We start from the raw sequence: 27,915 nt of genomic DNA on the forward strand, positions 1-27,915 counted from the left end.
TTCTCCAGGACAGTAGCACATTTCCTCAACTAGACTTTATTTACTGTACAGCCCCTTTTAGTCATTCAATACTGTACATATTTGTGAGCCAGGTGAGAACAATTGCACTCTTAAAATTGCATTTATGTGGAATAAAATGTTTGAATGTCATTCATTAGATAACATCAAAACTGTTATTTTTATTTATTTAATATTTTAACAATAGCTTTTATTTGGCTATTGAATTGAATTGTGGCTGTGGCAGTTAATTTTAGTGGATGTATGAAGTCAAGTTCACACCCAGGTGTTCTGAGTGATCCCCGATATATTTCTTCACATTAACTATGAACATGCTCCAATAATATTAACAATCACAAAGTACCAATATTTTTGTCTTGTTTTTGATTACCCAGTTTATTTTCAAACCAATCAAGTTATTTGTAGTAAAGGCCCCTTGGGTTTCAGATCTTGTAAGGACATCCGTATTGAAGGGTCATTCAGCAACTTCACCAGATCCAGTTTTTTTTACAGTAGACACATAGTAAAAAGCATAACATCCAGCTAAATATAAATATGTCCATTTATTTACAGCTCTTTAATGATCCCACAATTAAGTCAATTAACTAAGCAGGTAACAAATCAAAGATGCCCATAATTAAAATATTACAAATATATATATTGCACTTATATATAGTTTTCATTATCCATTAAAAATAAGCAATTCTGTTAACAATGGACACAGAAACAGCAGAAAAAAATTAAAATGGGAATATAAAAAATTAATTAGAGAAGTGATACTGTTTGAAGGTTGTATTTAACACTAGAGCTCATGGTGAGCTGGAAGGCGTTACATACACTGGAGGAGTCTGTGGCATTGGTGAAGTGAGAGTACACCATCTTGCCTGAGGTGGTAGCGCATGCCACAAACTGATCAGTCACATACTGAGCAGCACAACTCACATTTCGGTCAGGACCTGCATCTCAACACAGAAATACATGAATCAATTCCTGAATATATTCAAACATTACTTAATATCATTACAAAAGTTAAAGAGACAATGATGGTCTTGTGAATTTTTATACTACTATTACATACAGTATGCAGTATACACAAGTAGCATATACAGTTTTAAATATGGAACCATATTACACTTTGCTAAACCCTGCTTTAAAAATATTAGTGACATTTCTACCTAAGCTACTGTAAGATTTTCCTAATGCCAGTCTGAAGAAGTCCTGTGTGTCTAAATATGTTATAAACTGAATTGTACAGAAATTATGCAGCAATGGTTAAACATTGTTCCTAGGGCTCTTATAAGAGTGATGTAATGTATCCAGAAAAGATGCATTATTGTATCTGCAGTTTTTAATTTACATAGCAAAGGGTCAATTAGACATGGAAGGGTAACAAATCAACAGAGAAACACACACACACACACAGAGAGAGAGAGAGAGAGAGAGAGAGAGAGAGAGAGAGAGATATGGTCATTGATTGAATACTTTGTACCTTCAGCAAGCTTATTTACTTAGCAAACCCTGTAAAGTAAAATTATGCTCCACAGAAGTAAAAAAAAAAAAATTAGAAATATTGTCTGAAAAATGTGTAGTACCTTTGAAGTCTGGCTGATAAAGGTGCAAGTGTCTCCCAGAATACAGTATTTTCTCACCAAACAGATCAATTTTATTCATAAATAAAACCTGAAATTTGGTTTAAAATGCAAAATTAAACAAAAATGAAAAACATCTGAAGCCATTCAATCCTTTCAAATTATTCATCCCTGCCTTATTGTCTTTTGTCCATTGCAGAATAAATTTTTAGCATGTTGTATCAATTAGTAACTCCTCTTAAAATGATTGTATGACCATCCCAATTCTTAATAGGAACATTAACAAATGGACAGACGGTATAAGGAAATGCATAACTGAAGTGGTACAGAATGAAGGGTGTAAAACAGAGTTCAGCGCTTGTTGTGATGAAGCAGGTTAGGTGTTTACACTAAATCTCAGTGAGATCAGGCAATTATGTGCTGTTATGTGGAGGGTAGGAGGATGGTTTTATGGAACTGTGATTCACTGTACTCATAAAAAAAGGAGCACAAATTCAATCAAGCTTCACATAATAGTATGAATAACAGTAATCATCATCAACCATCTGTTTTTGCAGACATCTCGGACCATTACATGTGGTACTCCAGGCTTTAATGCAGATGATTGTTGTTAAAAGAAAAGTTGACAAATTAAAGCAAAAAAGACATTAAGGCTAAATAAAGACAGAAAGAAAGAATTAGGCCTTTTAATTTTTTTATTTATTTATCAAACATGAATTAACTGAAAATAAAGGCCTTTATCCTCAGTCCACAGAGTCAAATATGTAAGAATACACCAGAAAAGCCTAACTCTTTAATCCTACCTTATCTGTTAGCAACCGTAGCGATTTGGGTTAAGTCTGACATACACAGTCCCATTTTGCTATTGTAGCAAGCCGTTTTTGTTGTTTTTCCATGGGGAGATATTGTGTGTCAATCATTGATGTTTGTGTGGTTGTGGCTCGCATCATTTGAGAGGAATTATGAGCTGAGAACCTTAAAAGAATGTTGAAAACATTTGGCGAGTTGGCCTGAATTTGCAGAGTGTATCCACCTTTTTTTTTCCTCACAAGCCTACTGCATTTTAAATTATGGGAGGCACTTCCAGTTAAAAAGACTAAAAACAAGTAATTTGGGTTGGTCTCTACAAATAATCCTTAATCTTGGTCTATAAATAATCCTAATCTGTTAGTTTTTGTTTTAATTCTGATGGTTACGACTTACAGTTTAGGAAAATTAAAAATTCAGTACCTCAAAAAATATATTTTTTTTTTCTCAAAGATCAATCAAAAAAAGATTTACAAAACAGAAATGTTCAAGATCTTCAAAGTAGGTTTAATTATGCACTCAATACTTGGTTGGGGCTCCCTTTGCACGAATTACTGATCCAATATGGCGTGGCATGGAGGTGATCAGCCTGTGGTACTGCTGAGGCGTTATTCAATCCCAGGTTGCTTTGATAGCGGCCATCAGCTCCTCTGTATTGTTTTTCAGATGTTACTTATCTTCCTCTTCACAATACCCCATAGATTCTCTTTGAGGTTCAGGTCAGGTGAGTTGGCTGGCCAATCAAGCAGCAATATCATGGTCAGCAAACCACTTGGAAGTGGTTGTGGCACTCTGGGCAGGTGCTAAAGTCCTGCTGCAAAATAAAATCAGCATCTCCATAAAGCTTGACAGCAGATGGAAGCATAAAGTGCTCCAAAATCACCTGGTAGATGGCTGCATTGACTTTGGACTTGATAAAACACAATGAACCAACACCAGCAGACATCATGGCACCCCGAACTATCACTGACTTTAGAAACTTCACACTGGACTTTGGATTCTGTTGCATCTCCAGTCTTCCTCCAGACTCCAGACCTTGATTTCCAAATGAAATGCAATATTTACTTTCATCTGAAAAGAGGACTGTGGACCACTGAGCAACAGTCCAGTTCTTTTTCTCCTTAACCCAGGTGAGATGCTTTTCATGTTTTTTTTCTGGTTCAGGAGTGACTTGGTTCTAGGAATGTGACAGCTGTAGCCCATTTCCTAAAGACGCCTGAGTGTGGTGATTCTTGATGCACTGACTCCGGCTTCAGTCCACTCCTTGTAAAGCTCTCCCACATTCTTGAATCTGCTTTTCCTGACAATCTTCCCAAGGCTGTGGTCATCCCTGTTGCTTGTGCACCTTTTCCTACCACACGTTTTCCTTCCAGTTAACTTTCTATGAATATATTTCGATACAGCACTCTGTGAACAGCCAGCCCTTTCAGCAATAACCTTCTGTGGCTTACCCTCCTTTAGGAGGGTGTTGATGATCGTCTCCCAGAAAACTGTCAAGTCAGTAGTCTTTCCTATAATTGTGGTTGCATGTTCTAGACTAGCCCAGGAGGTACGCAATATTTATACTCAAAATTAATCAAAATAATCAAGCTCAAAATGGAATATTAAATTTTTTGAGACTAAATTTTTAATTTTCCTAAGCTGTAAGTCATAACCATCAGAATTAAAACACAAAACTCTTGACATATTTCAGTTTGTATGCAGTGAACCTAGAATATAATAAAGTTTGCTTTAATTAATTAAATTACAAAAAATAAAGAACTTTTCCATGATATTCTAATTTTTTGAGATGTACCTGTATACTACTTATTGCAAATAGTGGGAATTATGTGCACTTCAGTATTGTAGTACATTATAAAACAGTATGCAATAATAACATATTGAGTGTAAATAATAATTTTAATTCAAATTATTAAATGGATGCCACCTTATTGGCACAATAAAGCCCTACCTACTCCTACCCTATACTTTATTTTCACCTTTTTGATTATTTCCTTAATTTTTCTTGAAAATAAATAAAGGGAGAAAACAAAGTCCGGCAAAAGGTGGGATCGAACCCGGGTCGATCGTGTCAAAAAGCCAAGGCCACATGCTTAACCACCTACACCACTGGAACTGATTAATTACAGCTGCTATTAAAGTTTTGAAAAATGTTGGAGAGCGAAGTTTATGCCAATAAGGCAGGTTATTTGCACAAAGTGTAAATAGACACTCCGTATGTTTTATTCCATAGTAAGCGCAATTCATACAATACATTTAAACCAAGCTACTTTAAGACCATCTCCGAACCTCTTCCAGATTGTCTGATTTGTCGTTGTGTTTTCTGACTTGTTATTTTGTTTTCGGATTTGTCACTGTGTTTTCTGACTTGTTATAATGTTTGACAGTTGGCCGGAAGTGTCATGTTTGTTTTGTGTGGTTTTGAAGCATCAACTTTGAGGGACACAAACAGTTGCATTATTTGGACTCAGAGATGGATAATTTTCTAAAACTCTCCATTTGTGTTCCACAAGAAAGTCATCTACATCTGGGTTGGTATGAGGGTGAGTAAATAAGAGAATTTTCATTTTTGTGTGCAGTATCCCTTAAATGAGGTGGACATCACAGAGTCATGTCAGCAGATTTCAGGGAACCAAACAGTGGCATTCTAAGGTCCATTATGTAATGATACAAATGGCAGAGAGGTGATTACTCACTATAGTGCAGGATCATTGAGCTGGAACTCGTGACCTCTGGCCACTGCCGCCCTGGTGCCCAGATCCTTACACAGACTGATGGCATGTGCATGGGCCTATAAGAATATTATAGCAAAGAATCTGAACGACCTGTGGTTGAACCTGTCAAAACTTCTGTCAAGAACATGGCCTGGTCATAAGATTAAAAATGTTAAATTGAATCATGGTTAAAACAAACAAAAAAGCAAATAATGAGAAAGAAAAACTGGTATTTCTGCCCCAAGAACCTACTTATTTGTGACCCTTGACAAATTGATTTTAATTTGACTTTATTTATTGATCTTTACTTCTAAGATCGATGCTATTAGAAATAAAATTTGTAACCATGCAGCCATCAGCTACAGTATCGCATCAGATCACACTGCACTGGCTCCCTATTAAACATCTTATAGATTTTAAAATATTGCTTATTACTTATAAAGCCCTGAATGGTTTAGCACCTCAGTATTTGAACAAGCTCTTGTTACATTATAGTCCTCCAAGTCCGCTGCATTCTCAAAACTCTGGCAATTTGATAATACCTAGAATATCAAAATCAACTGCGGGTGGCAGATCCTTTTCCTATTTTCCTTTTCCTTTTCCTATTTAGCTCCTATTTAATGGAACTGCCATGCACATCATAAAGAACAGGTATGGATAGCCTGCAGAACTCACCTTGTTCTTCTTGTTTGACAGATTTATGCCCAGTATTCCCATGCCATGCACCACAAACTTCATATTTGTTAGCAGGTTATCCAACACAGCAGGCTGTACAATTAGAAGAAACCAAATAATTAAACAAATTAACCATTTGGAGAATAGTAAAACATGCAGTGTGCTGTATATGACTAATGTTGTGGCAATGTAACTTACTGTACAGCATAGTCCAATACTGTTTATAATTCATATCTTTCAAGCATGACACATACTTTTCTGTAAAGCAGAAAACATGGCTGTCTTTAATTTTGTCTCAGACGCAATTGGCTTAAAGTTATGATAACTCATTTAGTCGCTGTGTTCATTACTCATTTAAAACAACTGTTTTTCCTTTTTCTTTTAATATGAAGTGAATCAATAGAAGGCTGATGAAGGCATCAAAGCATAAATGTTCTTTCTAAACTTTTCATTTTTGATGGCTGTATAATGTGAGCTTTACTACAAAGTTAATAGGACAAAGAAGAAAGGCATTTGGTATTTAGTATAAACAAATTCATGTAGCAACCCATGCTCTGATTTGAAGTTTGCATTATTTCCAGGTAAAAGGTGTAAAGAGAAGCACCACTCATATTAACAGAAAGTTTTAAGGGTTTAATGAGAACACTGAAGAATGAGTTAAAGGATTTTGCTTGTGGACACCTTATATAGTTCCATCTGAAACATTATTTGGTGGTGTTGCTGCCTGACTGTCACACCCCAGGACTGTTTTCATTCCTCATGTTCTCTGTGTGACCTAGTTTCTGTCTCATGTTGATTGTGTCATTATGTTCAGGTGTGTCTTGTCAATTACCCTCATTAACGTTCCCCTTATAAGTTGAATTCTGTTCAGTGTTTGGTTGTCTGGTCTCATCGATGTGTAAGTGTGTTTCTGCCTTCTCTCAGTGGATTACCCCTATGTGGATTACGTTGCATCATAATCATCTTCTTCGTTAATGTGCTTCTCTCCCGCACAACACCGTGTTAGAAAACCGGACCCTAAAAAAGTAAAGTGGCATGTTCTCCTCATTTTATTTTCTGTTTTGTAAGTTTCTCTTTTCGTCATGTTTCATCCTGCTATCTTCCTCCTCCTCCTGGAGCAGAGGAGCCTTTCCCTTGAGGATCATAAAAGACTATTTGTGGAAATCGCTAACCATACCCACTACCCGGACTACTGCCTCTGCACTTCAGACCAGCCTTAATGACAAGTGCAGAGTGCGGTTGTCCGGAGATGGTCCTCAGGGTAATTTTGCCACCTTTGTGGAGTGGCTGGTGTGGCTGGTGTCCTGTGGATCGCCTCTGACTGTGGACATCGCGGAAGACACCAGCCTCACTCCGGACCCAGAGCTCAGCCTACCATCTCCCTGCTGCACGGAGCCTAAGCCAGAGGCCACACCTGACAGAGATCCAGAGCCTGCCATTGATGAACCATCACCATGGAGAGCAACAGAGCTGAGGATCGCCTCAGAGCTTAAGCCTGACCCAACAGACCAGGTGCGAGAGCCGGCAACAGAGCTCGCCATGGTGGAGAATGCTATGAACAGCGAGAGCGTAGAAGAAAGCTCCGCCTACTGCATCATGGCTGAGGGAGAACAGGGCTCTATTGACAGTAATGAGGATCTTATTAATCTGGATATAGATGCATACATGTCTGTTCTGCTTCTGCCTTCATCAGAGCTCTTTAGCTACCCTGAACTATATACGTGCCTGGATTTCCCACCCACCCTCCCTCTCCTGCTGCCTCCTATCATCCCTACCGCTTCAGCTCAGCCACCGCTGTGTCCTTGCAGCCCCTCAGCTCACCCTCAGCCCACCATCTGTGCACTGGACTTGCTGCTGGTCTGCCACTCTCCATCGGCTTCATGGCTGGAGGATCCCTTGTCTCCGCCTCCAGCCCCTGAATCCCGGGCTCCGCCTTGGCCCTGCAAACCAGTGGCTCCACCATGGCTTCTAGCTCCCTCCTCTCCACCATGGCCCGTCAGTCCACCAGCTCTGCCGGGCTCCCATGTCCCTCCGGCTCGGCCTTGGTCTGTCATTGACCATTTGCCGTCTCGGGACTCCACTCCTCCGGCTCCACCTTGTCCCTCCATCCCTCTGGCTCTGTCAGGCTCCTCCTGCCCTCTGGCTCCACCTCAGTTCTCTGTCGCTCCGGCTCCACTGCGGCCTTCCGGATCCCTGCCTCCGCCTCAGTCACCGGCACCATCTGTTCTGCCTTGGCCCTCCAGATCCTCTGTGTCACCCTGGCTCATTGGCTCTCCTTCTCTGCCTCGGGCTCCTGCTCCGCTGCCGTCGGTCAGTCCCCCGGAGTCGTCGGCCCTTCCTCCACCATGGCTCCTCCCTCCGTCGGCTCCACCATGGGCCGCCATCATGGCTGTGGCCTTGGTCCCGCCTGGCTCCTCCTCCTGCTCTGACTCCCTCCTGTTTTCTTCCTGGCTCCTTCCTCCATCGTCACCTCCCTGGACTCTGTTGGTCGTCCTCCCTCCCGGGACTCCATCCTTTGCCCAAGTCTCCACCTGTTTCCTGCCAGCCCTTGGCCATTCCTCCGTCTCCTTCCTTCTCTACGGTGCAGGGTCATGCCTTTCAGGAGGGGGGTGATCTGTCCCACCCCAGGACTGTTTTCATTCCTCATGTTCTCTGTGTGAACTAGTTTCTGTCTCGTGTTGATTGTGTCATTATGTTCAGGTGTGTCTTGATAATTACCCTAATTAACGTTCCCCTTATAAGCTGCCTTCTCCCTATGGATTACCCCTATGTGGATTACTAAAGACTTTGTATCATCTTCTTCATTTACATGCTTTTCTCCCCCACCACACCATGACACTGACAGCATTTAACCTTGTATTTAGTACTATGATTTTTTTTATGTAGATTTTTTTTTTTAATTAATTTTTTGAGATAACTTCCCCTCAGATAAAGGAAATGCCTGAAAATGAAATACGGAAGCATCTTCATATTGTATCTATAAGTAATGTATAACAAATATCTAATACTCAAGTATTGAATCTGATGCTTCAAGACAACAAATATATTGAAATATATGCATATATTTTTACTTGTATGCTTCCAAGAAATATGCAATACTTTGGAACAAAAGAACTTACATGCCATGTTGAGGGTAACATTACAATTAACTTGACTTACATAATCAACTAGTAAAGTAACAAAGTAAATATCTGAAAATATCTTTAAGTAACTCAAGTTACTTTTTCCATTTCTTGATTAAGACCTTTCTTGTTTCCATGTTGAGAGAAATCATAAGGTGTTGTGTGTGCTGTGTAAACATGATGATGGTTATTGTAGCTCTAGACATTTGAACATGCATTTACTTATCTTACGTGTACTGTACAAAAACAGTGAAATGCAAACTCAGAATATTCCACAAACATCTTACTGCTGACCTCTGATGGTCTAATTCAACCAACCATACAAATGACTTCAGTTAAAGGTGACATAAGATGAAAATCTGACTTTTTTCCACACTTAAGTGCTGTAATTGGGTCCCCAGTGCATCTACCTACCCAGAAAACATGAAAGATCAACCCAGTAAATTATTATTATTATTATTATTATTGTTGTTGTTGTTGTTGTTGTTATTGGTAAAAAAACAGTGAAAAATGTGAAGAAGAAAAAAAAAATAGGCATTTTCAAAATTATATAGCCTAACAAATGATCTGTGGGGTATTTTAAGATGAAACTTCACAGACACATTCTGGGAACACCTGAGGCTTATTACATATTTTAAAAAGGGGTATAATAGGTCTCCTTTAAACATCACATTTGTGTATGCACAGTTTTTTTCTTATATTTATTTATTTATTTTTATTCCTGCTGAAATAAGAGTGTTATTATTAATTTTTTGTTAGCAAGTCCAGCCCAGATGAGAAAAAGTAATGCAAAAGTAATGTAACTAAAACTAAAACAATTAGTTAGCCTAAATGAAGTGCAATATAGTAATGCATTACTTTTAAAAGTAACATCTCCCCAACACAGCGTGCAGTTCTAATATCCAGTCTTATGCAACAGTAATCCTGACAGAAACCTATATTAACATACTGTAAGAATGCCAACAATGTTCTAACGGTGTCAACCAAATAAAATAGCTAAGTGAATGCTGCACCTTGAAGCTGATGAGTTCTTGTTTTTGCCGCTTTCTGAAGTACCTATTTGGAACAAAATATTGCAGTACAGCAGCATATTACACTTTAAAATAGTGGAAAGCTGCTACTGCAGAAATCAGACAAGAAACTACAAACAGAATACTATGCTAGATTTCAATTGTGCTTTAGAAGGAATGCGTATTACATTAAGGAATTCAATAAATAAACAGAGTTATTATTATTGATTTATTTTCAACCATGTTTCTATGGCAAAACTATAACAGGCAATAAAAGTATAGAACTCTCAACTTTTGGTCATATTGCGCAGTTCTCAGATTCACGCACGACAATTTTATAAGAATAAACTACTACTCAAGTCAACTTTGTCTTTTAAAGTACAACTCTATATTTAACTTACCTGCAGGGATGTTAAAAAGTCAAAACATCGAAACGTTTCTATTTAAAAAAGGGTATAGGCTATAGCCATCGCGCAACACACCTGTTCAAAATGTTCAAATGTTCAAAATAATGAGAGAATGGGGACTTTATAATTAAATGTGCTCTCTTTATTAGTGACGCAAGACCTTACAATAAAACGATTAACTACAATAAAACGATTAAGTGCATTGCTTTAAAAAAATAATAATAGCAAACACTCCTAGAATTTGCTGGTCCAATAAATAAATAAATAGTTAAATATTTATTCAGGCAGACGTGATCTCTTACATTTTTATTTCTTTATTTATATTTGTGTGTAGATTTAATCATGTAAATCCTATGAATTTAATCCTATAAAACCAGAAATTAGGGGATTGCGAGATTAAAAATCTGCAGTATCCCACACTTCCAAATGATTACCATTTGAATTTTTGCAAATAAATAAACACCAACACACCATTATGTGGTTATTGATGAGGGTGATATATTTGAACAATTATGAAAATGTGTTTTACTTCACAGTATTATATTTGCAAGGACAAAAAAACAAAAACAAAACAAAAAAATAAAAAAATAAAAATAAAAATAAAACAATAAATCTTTCTGATAACAATACAGGAATAAATAACATGGGATCATATGTATTAATGTGCTATTTTGGGGCATTTTTTCACCATAACTAGACAGCACCTTAGTTGTTCAATTAAAAAAGAAGGTCCTGTGTCTTTCAAGTTGACTAGTATGTTGGCATAAGTGGGGATGTACTATCATCTACAAAAATAAACATTACTTATAATTATACACATTATATAGCACAACACATCAAAACAGAGTTAGTTGGTTTCAGTCCATTTTCGTTTCTTTTACACAGATTTCCACAGATAAGAGGACCTCTTGCGGCTATAATTGGTAGCACATGCTGCACAAGTTCCTGGTATAAACGCAACATCAAAAAAATATACTGTATATGCGGACTGTAAATGAGTGTATGCCTGTCCTCATGTATAATGTGGCCCAGTTTAAAATGCTGAAATTGTCTTCTAAAATCAATCTAAATAAAATAAAAAACAAGGAACTAACTCTGGATCAGCACTTTTACTCTAAGAGCTAGTATTATAAAAAAATTTGTTGTAGACAGTGTGAAGTGCTATTTTCCAAAAAATAAAAATAAATACATTACCCCAAGATTTAAAAAGGTTACTGGTGACCATGACATTTCCATGAGTTGCAATGGGCAACATGTCACACGACCGCTTGTTACACGGCAAGTGTAAATCAATTCGTCCACAAATTAATCTTGAGAACTGCAGCAGAGGGGGAAATTATCAGTGAATAAGTCTGACATTCCATGCTGTTTTCTCACTCAATACTCTTGCTTGACTGCAGAAGTTTGGGAAAATAAAGTACAAGACATATGGACTTTTATGGTACTTTTGTGTACAAAACCATCCTAAAATATGCTCCTATATCCTTTTGACTAGTTACAATGGTTAAGTTCAAAAACAATAACATTTTTTTTAAAAACCAAGTTAAAATGCATGTGTGATGAACACGATATCTTAACTATTATTTTCATCTTTTTTTTTTTTTAATTGTTTTTATAAAACTTTGTTGGAGTGCCTTACAATGGAAAATACTTCATATTAGTATTAGCCATTAATAATGACAGATACATATTAATTCTTTATAATTAATACACAGTTTAGGACAGAAGACTGTAATGCTCTTCTGATGGATTCAGATCTTCAGGAGTGTTGGTTTCCAAGCAAAGTTTGGAGTAACTCTGGAGTTACATGTGGAGGTAAAGGTCACATAGGTCATGTTGGTCATCAAAGTGGCAACATCCTGCACACAGCAAAGTGCAGCATAAGTACCAGCCTCCTTCTCAGTGAATAGATCTGAAGGGAATGGCCCTCTGCCGTCAGAAGGAAATGATGAAGAGGTACTTTAGGTGGAGAGTGCGAAAGTGGTTCACAAAAGCAGATACTCCCAAAACAACACATGCTAATTCTAATTCTAATGTAACAGTATGTAAGTCCAGAATGTGGACACATTTCAAAAAAAGAGTCAACTGCATGTACCTCGTTTTGTTAGTCTTTGATGATGTATTTTCCTACAGCACAGCCTGTTCTCTCTCTTTAGCCTTCTCTTCTTCTCGTCGATTCATGGCCTGGATTACTGCCATCTCTTTGATCTCTTTATTCTGGTTTCTAGCCTCAAACAGCAGCCTGGCAGGCACAGGAAGGAATAAAACTAGCATTGCATTGATCATTGCTGACAGTGCTTGTCCATCACAACTTACTATTAAAGAACTACTGAAAGAATATTCTAGATTCACCTAAAGGGGCCGATGTGAGATCACATAACAGGCTGAATATTACTTTACTTTTATCCCCCTATTATTTAACACTTTCCCTTACAGAATTAATCAAATCTGACTGTGAATAATAATAATAATGATACTACTACTAATAATAATAATTATTACTATTATTTTTTTATTGTTATAACAAAAGTATGAGCTGCAAATATTTGCTTTTAAACCCTCTAGAATGTGTTGACCCAGGGGTTTCAAACTAAATTCCTGGAGGGCCGGTGCCCTGCAGCGTTTTATTCCAACTCTGCTCCAACACACATAGCATGTAGTTTTCAAATAAGCCTGAAGGACTTGATTAGTTGGATCCCGTGTGTTTAATTAGGGTTGGATCTAAACTCTGCAGGGCTCTGGCCCTCCAGGAATTGAGTTGGACACCCCTGTGTTGACCTATGCATGGATTCCTATTATAAGTACATTAAATGTTTCCAGTTGACATATGGACACTTAGGACTGTGTTGAAATTATTTAGCTGTAATGGCAATTTTAGTCTCAAACCAGGAAATGCCAAAAAATAAAAAAATAGATATAGGTGGTAAAACTGGTCATATTTTTAAATGAAATATCGATGTGTATCAGACAAATTTCCATGTGCATAGTGAAAAGTGCATGTTTATGTTTATGTTTTGTGCCATCAAGTGGTTTAAAGGAAAATGAAATTGAGCCCTTTACCCCAGTGCACATTTAACCCAGTTGTGCCCCTGGTTAAGTTAATGTGCAAATGACAGTAAACTAAGAAAGTGCATGTTAACAGGTCAGAGCTGAATGTACACACCTGTTTTTGATGATCCTCTGCACAATGCCATCAGTGGTCAGACTGTTTCCACTATCCATTGTTTGCAATATTCCCATTTTCCTGGGTACCTGTGTGTGGAAAACATGCACATATTATAAACAGAAGTGTATTGTGCTGTCATTTTGAGTAATTATCATTCTGACACTTACAGCATATGGGTCTGATCCATCTTTGTCTGGAAACACTTCAGTTTTCCCATGGCACACCAGGTCAACCTACACCATGGGGACAGTGTATTACTCTATGGCCATGTTTGCACAGCAAAATATGGTTTACCTGATTTATCAGTTATGTTCCCACACAAATCTGTTATTACCAAGAGTGTATTCTATAACCGAACTGACTCCCTTAAATTTTCAGGATTCTCAATTGAAGTCTTGACCTACATGACCTCCTACATGACCTCCTCATTTAACTCTACAATACAGATGTCCCCGAACCTGATTACCACGGATAATGGCTTCAAATCAAAAATGAATTCTACCAAATAATAGTAAAATACGTAATATTATATATAACACAGTAACTCCTTGTTTTTGCTGGATAACAGGTGATCCAGAGGTATTATGTAAATTCTACAAATGAAATGTACGAAAAAAACAGAGCTTGACATGTCAAAAAAAAAAAAAAAAAAAAAAAAAAAATAGTGGCCACAAATCAAGTATCTGTCTGATCTGAATCTCTAGTAAGCTATTTTTTACAGAGTAATTTTACAGAATTTTTTTTTATTTATTAAATTTATTTAACATTTAGTTGTATTGTTTTAATTGGAAGATCTTGAAATCAATTTTATAATTATAATAAAATATAATTATTTTATAGTTATACAAGGTGTACAGTAAATACTGTTGTCAATCCTAAATACTGTATGTGTGAACAAAATGGTCAAAAGCTGGTGTTATATCTAACTCTGTCAAACAGGTCTGACAAAAGTCAAGAATCAAATTCACCACAATTTAAGAGTGTTTACCTTGAAATGTTCCAATAAGTCTTTTGTGATAGCATATGGTGCTCCTATAACAACCTCAGAGACATACTGGGAGATTTAAAAACAAAATAAAGAAATTCAAATCAAACTTTTAATAACAAACATATCAAGACATAAACAGGCATTAACTGCAATGCAATGCACGATCAGTCCTCACTCGACAAGCCAGCACACTCAGAGTCCTCTCATGGATGTTCATGATGGGATAGTTTTTCCCCTTGTAACGATTCACCTCCTAGAGTGATGATAATAAAAAGAATAAAAAAAAACATGCAGTTCCTCCTTCATTTCTCACATCTCTTATGTCATTTCAAAAACACTGATTATCATGCTCAACCAAGAAAATGAAAATGTGTATTTCCTGTAGATATTTCCTAAGACTTTCCTGTATTCAGCTTACCTGATCAAAGTGCAAGCCCACAATAACATATGGCTTCTCTGAAAGCTGGGACACTGCATCCAGGAAATCCACATGGCCAATGTCTGAATTGCATCAGGTCAAAGAGGACAACATTGATATTGTCTTACTTGCATTCTCAGAAAAAACAAAGAATGCAAAACAATACAGTGTGTACATTCACAAATCAAGTAAGAAAAACTACAGCACTGGTAAAAATACCCATGGTAACAAAAAATATATGGTCTAATTTGTATTTTCTACAGAAAGAATAGGTCAGCCATTTAAATATTATTAAACAAATAGAACATTTTAGACAAAAATCCAATCTATTCTGTGTTAGTTGTTTGCTTTAATGCTGAAGAATAATTACCAGCATAGACCAATATATGCTCACACACTGTATGTTTGAAAGAAGGACAATATTGTCCTTTCTTTTTTTTTCTTCCCTGCAGAGCATTTAATGTAAAGTTCCCAGCCTGCCAAATAATAATGACAATAGATAAGAGAATGAACAGAGTAACAATGATAACACCGTTTATGGTCCAGTGAGATTATTTATACATTTTGTATATAAAATTGATTTATAAACCTTTATTTAAGAGGGGGACGTGTCCTGTCTCCAAGCTATTTTATTTTTAGTACTGTGATAGCTGTCATAGCTCTTGATAATGTTGTAAGGAACCAGTGCTTACCAACTGTCTTCTCCAATCTTAAATTAATAATTTACCCCAAAATAAAACTTCTGTCATTTTGATTCTGTCTGTTCAATCGCCTGAAGTCAAACGATTTGTGTAAGGAACAGACACAGAATTTGTTATTTAATGACAATCTACACCTCCACCATATTTTAAAAAAAATCTCTTTTGTGAATGCGTTCAGTTAAATTTTTTTCAAACACTTAAATACTATATTTTATTTTATCATTTTTATTTTAACAGAATAAATTTTGGGTGCTCTAATTACTGTCTAAGCATTTAAGGATACGAAACAGGTCAAAAGCTCCAGCCACATATATGATGGTGTCTCCTGGCTGTGGTTCCTTCCCTGATGCAAACTGGATGATTTTTTGGGATGTCTGCAGGAACTGTGACACTCCTGTCCAGGGACTGTGGCCCTTAGGGCCCTGTGGTGAGGAGCACAGAAATGATAACAAACATTACAGCAATAAACAACAAATGAGTGATGGCATTCTAATCATTGTTCATAATGCACATTCCTATAGTAATTACACTTAAGTACAATTTATGGAGCACGATGTGAGCCCTTTAGTGGCTCTGACAGGTCCAAGAACAAATCATTTGCAATGGGTGTTTTTGTCGCATCCAGTGAAATCCTTGGGGCATTAAAGACTTTTCTCTCTCCATTTGGAGGCAATGACTATAAATTATTTAGTCAATGGTAAACTCAGAAACAGAGGTGCCATTCATGGCTCAGTCTCTGATTATGGACTGTGATGAAAATAAAGTTTTTTATGTGCCAACTTGGCAGAGGCATGTGAGGGCAATGCAAGCAGAACGAGGAACAAAAGGGCAAAGCAGAAAAACAAGTAAACAATCCTGGGACCCTAAAGAGGGAGATCTGAGAATGACTAATCAAATTTCCATTCTATAATTTGTACTATGGAATTCTGGGCTCTCTATTGACATTTGTAAAAAAAAAAAAAAAAAAAAAAAAAAAAAAAAAAAAAACCCCCAAGATACCTGCCAAATTATTATTGCAGGCTTGCCATGCTGACTCGGTTAAGGCAAGAACACAGTTTTGTACACAAATTTGTACAATACTGTAGTACTGGTGGAATAATTGATTTATAACCAAAATACCCAAGAAATCCTCTGTAGTGTACTAAACATTTCACTCTTTAAAAAAAAAGTTACAAGACTACATGAATAACCAAAAGGCAATAAAACACTTACTCTTCCAAAGTTGTCTGTGTACTGTTGATAGTCTGAACTGCCCTGAAGAAGAAAGAAAGATGCAGAAATTAATGTCCAATTTGGCAATGAGTAATTATAGCATACCAGAGACATATCAGAAATATACTCTACACAAGTTTGCAAAAGCAGACGTGAAGCTTGGCCAGTGTATTGCGTGTAAGTACTTCATGTACATTTTTGTGTTTGTGTGTTGTGACAAACCTCAGTATTCTAGGTATTTTTTTAAAACTTGGACAGATTTTTTTAACAGATACTTTTCATTATCAGTTCCATTACAACTGAGGCTTTTACAGACATAAGGTGGAGGTGATAATGGTGTAAACATGGTACCAAAGTGACAAGCAAACCAATAAAACCGAACAAAAGTATGATGGTAAATGTTTCCATAAAAACAGGTGTTACAACCCAAAATGATTTAGTTCTGGCATGGACAATGCCAACCAACCAAACACTGTCCCCTTGGACATGACAGTAAAACACTGATGAATTTATGCTAATGCACACTATAGTACTCTGTAATGCAACTGTGAATGCCACATATATTTAAATTGATTGAACTGATGTCTGACATATTTGAAATCAAGCTTGTCTAGTGAGAACTGTCTGCATTTACAAATGTTGAGGATGTTTCGGGTCTCACCATGTTGCTGTGATGAGCTTTGGTCATGAGCAGCATGCGGCCAACTAGGTCTGTAGTGGAAACACCTTGGGTTCTCTTGCACTCTCTGTAAAGATCCATTTTAAATGAGAACTGTAATAAACATGTGCAAAACATTAGCAGTATGAGCAGCAGAGTGGCTTACCTGTACCTACCCGACTTCTTCACTTCTTCATATGTGTCTTTCCCATCCACGGTAAGAGTGATGTCATCTGAGGAGACAGTACCACAGCTGAACTGATTTAGGTCATAATAAAGCTTTCATAAGTGTTTCCATATTGAGTTTCACAAGGATGTGTCATCTGAGAAAAGACAATTTTACACTAGTGCTTCTTATTGTAAGTTCAACCCTGCATAAAGTGCCAAAAGGAGTGTAACCAGAAAGTGGTGTATTGAATACTGTTCCCAAAATTCTGTGCATGGAGGATCAAGATCAAACAAGTTATTGAAAGCTTTATTTCCAGAGGAGAGTAGTGATGCGGTAACACTTTATATCCTGTAATATAATGCTTAATAGATCATTAGTTAATATACAGTATATTCAGACAACTAGAAACATGAGATAATGTGCTTTTTAATGTTTACTTATAACCTTATTAAACATTGCCTAATGATTACATGACTACAGGTAGTCCAAAATGCAGCTTCTATAGTCCTGAACAGGTCAAGAAAATATGATCGTATTACCCCAATTTTTACAATCTCACTTGCTACCTATTAAGTTCCGTATCAGTTACAAAATATTACTACTTATTTATAAGGCCCTAAATGGTTTAGATTCCACCCCTGCTTACCTAACCAGTCTTCTACCATGCTACAATCCATCACGTTCCCTAAAGGTCACAAAACTCTGGACTTTTGGTATTACCTAGGATAGCAATGTCCACTAAAGGAGGTAGAGCTTTTTCGCATTTGCCTCCCAAACTCTAGAATACCCTTCCTGACAACGCTCGGGTTTCAGACAGACTCTCTCTGTTTAAATCTAGATGAAAGACATTTAATCACTCTTTAGCCAAGCATTTGCATAATGTATCTCATAACCTTGTGCTCCAGATGTGTCTGATCAAGTTCAAGTTCAAGTTGAATTTTATTGTCATTCCGCTACATGTGTGGACATACAGTGGAACGAAATGTCGTGCCTCACAGGACCACGGTGCTACATAAATACAGACATACAACAAAGTAAAACAGTATAAACCTATACACAACTAACCTACTGACAGATTTTGACTATAAATATACTATATATAAAAGTTCACCTATACATAAGCTAAAAAAAATACAGACTATACAAATGCTTCACATAATACTATAACTATACACAACTAACCTACTGACAGATTTTGACTTTAAATACTACAGTATATATAAATGTCTACCTATACATAAACTAAAAAAAAATAAAAAACAAACAAAATACAAACTATACAAATGCTACACATAAACACTGTACCTATACACAATTAATCTACTGACAGATTTTGAATATGAATATACTATATATAAATGTTTACACACAGCAGTGAGAGCGAAAAGTGTCTAGTGAAAAGAAAAAAAAATATTGTTCCAGACAGTTTTTCTGTGATGTGGTAAGGTTTGGGGTGTGGAGGAGGGGAGATGGTCCATTTTTCAGGAGGTAGAGGGTTTGTGTGGGGGTTTCAGAGGAGGGCGGGGTAATTTGAGTTCAGGGCTCGCACAGCCTGGGGAAAAAAGCTGTTGAGCAGTCTGGCGGAGCGGGTTCTGATGCTCCGATACCGTCTTCCTGATGGTAGGAGCTGGAAGAGACTGTGGGAGGGATGGGTGGGGTCCTTCACGATACTGTTGGTTTTGCTGGAGCATCGTGCAAGGAAAATGTCCAGGATGGAGGGGAGAGGGGCACCAATGATTTTGCAGCTGTGCTCACTGTCCGTGGGAGGGTCTTGCGGTCTGCTGCACTACAGTTCCCATACTAGACAGTGATGCAGCTGGTCAGCATGCTCTCTATGGTTCCTCTGTAGAATGTGGTGAGGATGGGTGGAGGGAGACTTGCACTTTTCAGCCGGCGGAGAAAGTGTAGGCGCTGTTGTGCCTTCTTTGAGAATGACATGGTGTTGGTGGTCCAGGTGAGATCCTCTGTGATGTGCACCCCCAGGAATTTAGTGATGCTGACTCTCTCCACAGTCAAGCTGTCGATGGTCAGTGGGGGGTGGTCCACGGAGTTTCTCCTTAAGTCCATCACAACCTCCTTTGTCTTCTGCACATTGAGGGACAGGTTGTTAGTGCCACACCATTCAGCCAGCTGTGCCACTTCCTCTCTGTAGTACGTTTCATTGCTGTTGCTGATGAGACCTACCACAGTTGTGTCATCCGCAAACTTGATGATGTGGTTGGAGGTGAACTTGGCAGTGCAGTCATGGGTCAGCAGCGTGAAGAGCAGTGTGAAGAGCAGCGGGCTAAGCACACAGCCTTGTGGGGCACCTGTGCTCAGTGTGGTAGTGATCGAGGTGTTGAGGCCGACACAGACTGACTGAGGTCTTCCAGTTAGAAAGTCCAGGATCCAATTACAGAGGGAATTGTTAAGGCCCAGCAGGTATAGTTTATTAATGAGCTGTTGTGGGATTATTGTGTTGAATCCTGAGCTGAAGTCGATGAAAGCATTCTGACATAGGAGTCTTTATTTTCTAGGTTGGTAAGAGCCAGGTGGAGGGTGGAGGAAATTGCATCGTCTGTAGAGTGGTTTGGACGGTATGCAAACTGGAGCGGATCGAGTGTGTTGGGGAGGCTGGTTTTAATGTTGTGCATGACTAACCTCTCAAAGCCTCTTCATCATGATTGGAGTCAGCGCTATGGGACGGTAGTCGTTTAGACAGGACAGGTGATTTTTTTGGTACTGGTATGATGGTTGTGGATTTGAAACATGTGGGGACGACTGCCTGGCTCAGTGAGGTGTTGAAGATATCTGTTTGGACATCTGTCAGCTGTGCAGCACAGTCTTTCAGTACATAGCCAGGTATGTCGTCAGGACCCGCAGCCTTGCGTGGGTTAATCCTAGATAGGGTCTTCCTTACATCGGCTGGAGACAGACAGCGCACCTGGTCGTTGGGAGGTATGGGCAGTTTTGAGCAGGTGTGACATTCTGCATTTCAAACCGTGACTAAAAGAGGTTGAGTGCATCCGGGAGGGATGTGTTGTCATCACAGGCCTGTGGCGGTGACTTGTAGTCTGTGATGGTCTGAATGGCTTGCCACAGGCTCCGTGTGTCTCTTCTGTCTGTGAAGTGATTGTTGATTTTTGGAGCATATGACCGTTTTGCTGTTTTGATGCCACAGGACAGATTGGCTCTTGCTGTTTTGAGGGCTGCTTTATCTCCTGATCTGAATGCTTCATCTCTGGTCTTTAGCAGCCCACAAACCTCTGCTTTGATCCACGGCTTCTGGTTTGCACGTGTGGTGATGGTCTTGGTGACTGTAACATCATAAGTCCACTTTTTGATATAAGCACTCACAGTTTCAGTGTACAGTGCAGGTCTGTGAAGTTGTTGTAGGTGGCTGCCTCTTTAAACATGTTCCAGTCTATGCACTGAAAGCAGTCCTGTAGTTTTGAGGTAGCATCATCTGGCCAAACTGTGATGAGTTTTGAACCGTTTTGACGAGTTTCAGAAGTGGTCTGTGTGCTGGAATTAGCATAACAGAGATGTAGTCAGAGTACCCGAGGTTGGGACAGGGTACAGCCGGGGTACAACAAATGCACATTATCATTCTCTCCTTGGTTTGAACAGCAGCTATGCTTATATTTTTCTATTTCCTTCTCTGTTTCTGCCACGGGATGGGAATCTTGAGGTAACTACAGTAGGAATTACAGAAGCTTCCGTCTGAATCCAGCCCTTACGAAGATCTGAGATGACTGAACACCTGATAAGAGATGACGCCAACCTCTCAGAGGACTTAAGATGATGCCAACCCTAAACCAACATACAAAACTACCAAATTTTCCTATAAGTTTGATCGCAACATATAATCATTACTGTTAATAATGTTCACCGTTTGTTTGAATACAGTACATATCATTAACTAACTGGATGATTTTTTTTCTGTACATATCAGCCATATGGACATCACCTTCACATATTCACCACTGAAAAACTCCTATATGTAATGTAGAAACTTACATTTTCTGTGAAGCTGCTTTGCCACAAATTGTATAGTAAATAACAGATAATTATTAAGTGTAAATTAAAATGTTTACAAATGTCACTTTCAATTCATATGGTCATGTGCTTCTGGAAAATCTTCAAATGATTTGACTATAAGCTTTTATTAATGCACAACACTTTTCCTGTTATTGATGTGTGATAAGGTTGAGGACAGGTTTAGTAGTATGGGTAGGTTTAAGGGTTGGTGAAAGGGTCAGAAGTGTACAGGGGTCAGGAACACTGTTCAATCTGTTTATATTACATTGTTTGATAAATGAAGTATTTTCTCAATTTTATTAGTTTTCTCCTGTTGATGTAGGAATATTATGTTTCATGATATACAGTAATATACCATATTAAGTGTTGAGGAAATAAAAAAGTTTTGCTCCCAAATTACAATGTGTGTGATTTGTGATGTGTAGGAAGCTTTTTTGCTAAACTTATAACTAACCAACCTTTACACAAACATTGTTACAGCAGCTAACAGTCCCGCAAAGCCCATTAAGATACTAAACGTTAGTTAACATTTATAAAGATTTACAAATGATGAATAGTTTCCACTTTAGTTTGAGTACTACAAAAACATGAACAAATAATTAATAAATGACTGGTTAAGATGTGAATATAGAAGAAGTCTATGCAACCAACACAGACCAAATATCTGATCTTTACAGACTGTGATTATGAGTTAATGAATATGTTAACATGAATAGTTTGTGAAGAGCTTAAAATTACTAATTAAGTTTAAATTATTATTATTATTACTATTTTCTTTTAATTTGTAAATGTAAAAATACCATTAGGTAATATACAAACCCAATTCCAAAAAAGTTGGGACACTGTACAAATTGTGAGTAAAAAAGGAATGGATAATTTACAAATCTCATAAACTTATATTTTATTCACAATAGAATATAGATAACATTTCAAATGTTGAAAGTGAGACATTTTGAAATGTCATGTCAAATATTGGCTCATTTTGGATTTAATGAGAGCTACACATTCCAAAAAAGTTGGGACAGGTAGCAATAAGAGGCCAGAAAAGTTAAATGTACATATAAGGAACAGCTGGAGGACCAATTTGCAACTTATTAGGTCAATTGGCAACATGATTGGGTATAAAAAGAGCCTCTCAGAGTGGCAGTGTGTCTCAGAAGTCAGGATGGGCAGAGGATCACCAATTACCCCAATGCTATGGCGAAAAATAGTGGAGCAATATCAGAAAGGAGTTTCTCAGAGAAAAATTGCAAAGAGTTTGAAGTTATCATCATCTACAGTGCATAATATCATCCAAAGATTTATCTGGAACAATCTCTGTGCGTAAGGGTCAAGGCCGGAAGACAAACCATACTGGATGCCTGTGATCTTCGGGCCCTTAGACGGCACTGCATCACATACAGGACTGCTACTGTAATGGAAATCACAACATGGGATCAGGAATACTTCCAGAAAACATTGTCGGTGAACACAATCCACCGTGCCATTCGCCATTGCCGGCTAAAACTCTATAGGTCAAAAAAGAAGCCATACCTAAACATGATCCAGAAGCGCAGGCGTTTTCTCTGGGCCAAGCTCATTTAAGATGGACTGTGGCAAAGTGAAAAAACTGTTCTGTGGTCAGACAAATCAAAATTTGAAGTTCTTTTTTGGAAAACTGGGACACCATGTCATCCGGACTAAAGAGGACAAGGACAACCCAAGTTGTTATCAGCGCTCAGTTCAGAAGCCTGCATCTCTCATGGTACGGGGTTGCATGAGTGTGTGTGGCATGGGCAGCTTACACATCTGGAAAGGCACCATCAATGCTGAAAGGTATATCCAAGTTCTAGAACAACATATGCTCCCATCCGGACGTCGTCTCTTTCAGGGAAGACCTTGCATTTTCCAACATGACAATGCCAGACCACATACTGCATCATGACAACATCATGGCTGCGTAGAAGAAGGATCCGGGTACTGAAATAGCCAGCCTGCAGTCCAGAGCTTTCACCCATAGAAAACATTTGGCACATCATAAAGAGGAAGATGCGACAAAGAAGACCTAAAACAGTTGAGCAACTAGAAGCCTGTATTAGACAAGAATGGGACAACATTCCTATTCCTAAACTTGAGCAACTTGTCTCCTCAGTCCCCAGACGTTTGCAGACTGTTATAAAAAGAAGAAAGGAAGCCACACAGTGGTAAACATGGCCTTGTCCCAACTTTTTTGAGATGTGTTGATGCCATGAAATTTAAAATCAACTTATTTTTCCCTTAAAATGATACATTTTCTCAGTTTAAACATTTGATATGTCATCTATGTTGTATTCTGAATGAAATATTGAAACTTCCACATCATTGCATTCTGTTTTTACTCACAATTTGTACAGTTTCCCAACTTTTTTGGAATCGGGTTTGTATAAACTTAAGTTTAATGACATTTGTTAATATTCAAAAGAACATTAACAAATAAGCTTGTAATCATTGTATAATTTCTGTTATAATCATTTGTAGATTTTTAAAAAAGTGCTTGATTGTATGAATGGAAAATTTAATGACATTTTTAAGCACTCACTAATGGTCCGTTAAGCATTATATAATGTTTGTTAATGATTTATTAATGACGCTTTTAACAATTGTAAACCCTCTGTAAAAATCATTTGAAAATATTTTAAAAAGTGCACGATCATGTGAATTGAAAATCTGATGACATTTGTAAGCATTTCAATTTACATTAAATAATGGTCTGTTAATCATTCAATTTTAATAAGTAAAAAAAAAGTGAAAGTGACTTGACATACAGCCAAGTATGGTTACCCATACTCGGAATTCGTGCTCTGCTTTTAACCCATCCAAAGTGCACACACACAGCAGTAAACACACACACACCGTGAACACACACCCGGAGCAGTGGGCAGCCATTTATGCTGCGGCACCCGGGGAGCAGCTGGGGGTTCGGTGCCTTGCTCAAGGACACCTCAGTCATGGTATTGAAGGTGGAGAGAGCTGTACATTCACTCCCCCCACCTACAATTCCTGCCGGCCTGAGACTCGAACTCACAACCCTTGGGTTGCAAGTCCAACACTCTGACCGTTAGGCCACGACTTCCCCCATTAACAAGCACATTATCTCATATTTCTAGCTATGTGAATATATATTAACTAATGATCTGTTAAGCCTTAATGTTTGTTAATGCTTTATAAATGAGTCATTATAAAGTGTTACCCCCACTGTTCAAAATATTAATATAAGTATAATATAAATATAAGTATTTCCAGCACTTTTAAAATTCCAGTAAAGAAATTTTATGCTGTTCTTCAGTGACATACTGTACAATCTTAATGCAATGGCATTCAATGAGTTTCCAGTCTGATCTTTGCGCAGACATGTCAAGTTCTTCCAGACTCATTTCAGACAGGTTTACTTCATCAAAGTATATTTATTACAATTATAGCATACAGTTAGTGTTGACTGTATGGTTCTGTTCTGGGCAAAACTCCCCACGCCTGTCAATGCAGCCATACTTGGAAAAAGTGGGGAGAGCAGCAAGTCAACCCCCCTGGGCTACAGAACAGATCCAGTATATGCGTACATAATTACAATTCACAATTCCATCTGTTGTAGAAAATACAAAATACATGATAGACATTGCTTTCAAAGTAGTGAACTGTACAAGAAGAAGAGAGAAATAAAAAAAAAAGATTTGATTACAGGTTCAGTTAGGTGGAGTTGGGGTTGGAGGAGGGAGTTGATTTGCGAGCAACGATGTGATAGAAGAGATGCTGGAGAATGGGAATTTAAATGGACCGCTGTGATAAGTGTCAGAAACAGCTGACTATCACCTGATGTAAGATTGACTGACGTGGCCTGCCTGAACTAACGCGATGCTTGATTTTTAGATAGATTGATTTGTGCACAGGAGCACTGTCACGTCATGAACAGAATCAAAGTAAGTATGGCTTCAGTACTTACTTTGCAACTGCTAAAAAAAGTATTTTCTATTTAGTATGAATGTGTGTAGTATGTATGTAATTCCAATGCCATATGTGACCCTGGACCACAAAACCAGTCATAAGGTTCAATTTTTCAAAACTGAGATTTATACATCTGAAAGGTAAATAAATAAGCTTTCCATCGATGTATGGTTGGTTAAGATAGGACAACATTTGACCGAGATCGAAAATCTGGAATCTGAGGGTGCAAAAAAATCTAAATATTGAGAAAATCATAGCCTTTAAAGTTGTCCAAATGAAGTTCTTAGCAATGCATATCACTAATCAAAAATTAAGTTTTAATATATTTACAGTAGGAAATTTACAAAATATCTTCATGGAACATATCTTTACTTAATATTCTAATGATTTTTGGCAAAAATCAATAATTTTGACCCATACAATGTATTTTTGGCTATTGCTACAAATATACCCCAGTGACTTAGGACTAGTTTTGTGGTCCAGGGTCACATATTTGTAATTTTGGTATTGTCATGTGACCTACACTATAAAAAATGATCGTCGTTGTAACGGTAAAAGACTATAAAAATGCTACAGTAAAAACCTATTAATTGGTTAACCTACTATATACCGTGAAAAACTGTATTGGACATTTCCAAGTCTGGTGGTCTCATTTTTGATGCGCCATGTGGTCCCAAGTCCGGTGGTCCCAAACCTGGTGATCCCAAGTCTGGAGGTCCCAAGTTTCATGATCCTGTACCAACCATGGTGGGCACTCCCCTTATCCCAGCCTCGAAGGCTGCTTCCCTGCTCCCTTGTCTCAGCCATAGAAGCTGTTCCTCACTACCTTGCCTTGGCCACGGAGACTGTTCCTTGCTCCATCATCTCTGCCAAGGAAGCCGTTCCTCACTCCATCATGGCAGTCTCCATCTCTGCCAGCTCCGCCATTGTAGTCTTCTGTTCCGTTGACTCCACCGTGGTAGCTTCTATCTTTTACATCTCATTTTGCTGGCCTCCACAGGATCCCCGGCTTAACTTTGTTGGTCTACTGCTCCGTCTGCTTCACTATGGCAATGTCGTGCATTCACATTACTATGAATGGGTAAAATAGCCATGTGTAATTTAACAGAAAAAGTCCCACCTTCTTAATAAAAGAGCCAATTGCTAATGTCATTATGTCACTGCAGCTGCCTTTAGAAGTTCAGGTTGCCATAGAAACAGTCAATGGCCTAAAGTGTGCACTTAGGGCTGCACATGTGCATTGACTGGTCCAGCCTGAAATAAAAGCTTTTTAATGCTATTTGAGGATATGAAACAACATTTATGGAGCAGTTCATGTCAGATTTTGTAGCTGATATGAAATGTTATTTAATTGTGAGAGTGGTTTGCTGTTTTTGAGATTTCAGGATTTCCTCATTCAAGTAGATAGGACTTAGTCTTGTATAACTCGCAAAAACATTACAGTAACCCCCAAGTTAAGTAATCTTTGAGTTTTTGAACTGTCACTTACCTGTTTATCTTGTTCTACAAATAAACTTTTTTGGGTTAATTTTCAACTACATTCCTTTGTGTTACCTGACAGAAAGACCTTCCCCAAACTACTGCAAAAATTTAAAGCACACAGTTCTGAAGAATTATATTACTGTATATAGTGCACAGTTCTTCAACTCTGTTCTTGGGGACCCAATGTCCTGCAAAATTTGTTTCCAGCCTGCTTTAGCACCTGGCCAGTGACTTTTCAAGTGATCTTCTTGAAGATCTTGATTTGCTGATTCAGGTGTGTTTGATTAGGGTTGGTGCTGGACAGTGGGTCCCCAGGAGCAAGGCTGAAGACCTATGATATAGTGTAAGAATAGGATTTTGCCTTTGAGAAATTACTGTAATAGCCAAACCTGTTAAATGAAAAAGGGTGTCAACACACTTTTGGGCATATAGTCTATCAAGGACAAGGCATTAAATACAAACACTCTTATAATAATGACTTTTCAATATCAATGTTTTAGCACAGGTTAGACAAGTTATTATGTTTAGGCTCTGACCTCCATGAACACAGAAATCGCAGCAATATTTGTCCAGAGTCTCAAGCGTGGTAACATATGGAGCTCCTTCCACGATTTCATCCACCCACTTGATTGCTCGCACCATCTTATATCTCTCAGCTTGAGTAAAGACTGGAGGACCTTTGTGCTTAGAGATCTCCTCTGCATGAAAAGAAAGACATTAGAATCAGTCAACTTCATTTCCATCTTCTGTTATTTGTTTCACGATGAAATTTTTGGCCAAACTGTCCAAAAAGTGTTTCTGATTTTAACAGCTAGACAGCATG

The 27,915-nt window shown here is 37.9% G+C and overlaps 1 protein-coding gene across 4 annotated transcripts in view; it reads right to left on the reverse strand.

Annotated features, from left to right (window-relative positions):
* Positions 1 to 378: 378 nt before the first annotated feature.
* LOC109059053 (ethanolamine-phosphate cytidylyltransferase-like) overlaps positions 379 to 27,915 on the reverse strand; it is a 39,970-nt gene continuing 12,433 nt past the window's right edge. For 2 of the 4 annotated variants that reach the window (XM_042730873.1, XM_042730885.1), the window contains 12 exons: positions 27,629 to 27,790; positions 17,631 to 17,697; positions 17,468 to 17,552; positions 16,807 to 16,848; positions 15,878 to 16,016; positions 14,894 to 14,976; positions 14,651 to 14,728; positions 14,476 to 14,541; positions 13,655 to 13,720; positions 13,485 to 13,573; positions 12,417 to 12,563; positions 11,123 to 12,250 (listed from right to left, as the gene is read on the reverse strand). In XM_042730873.1, coding sequence (XP_042586807.1) covers positions 12,449 to 12,563; positions 13,485 to 13,573; positions 13,655 to 13,720; positions 14,476 to 14,541; positions 14,651 to 14,728; positions 14,894 to 14,976; positions 15,878 to 16,016; positions 16,807 to 16,848; positions 17,468 to 17,552; positions 17,631 to 17,697; positions 27,629 to 27,790 — 992 coding nt within the window. In that variant the 3' untranslated portion in view covers positions 11,123 to 12,250; positions 12,417 to 12,448. Of the gene's footprint in view, positions 1,337 to 11,122; positions 12,251 to 12,416; positions 12,564 to 13,484; positions 13,574 to 13,654; positions 13,721 to 14,475; positions 14,542 to 14,650; positions 14,729 to 14,893; positions 14,977 to 15,877; positions 16,017 to 16,806; positions 16,849 to 17,467; positions 17,553 to 17,630; positions 17,698 to 27,628; positions 27,791 to 27,915 lie in introns of those variants that run through there. The other 2 variants (XM_042730884.1, XM_042730880.1) reach the window with 2 other exon arrangements.

Source organism: Cyprinus carpio, chromosome A3, assembly GCF_018340385.1.
Source record: "Cyprinus carpio isolate SPL01 chromosome A3, ASM1834038v1, whole genome shotgun sequence".
NCBI lineage: Eukaryota > Metazoa > Chordata > Actinopteri > Cypriniformes > Cyprinidae > Cyprinus > Cyprinus carpio.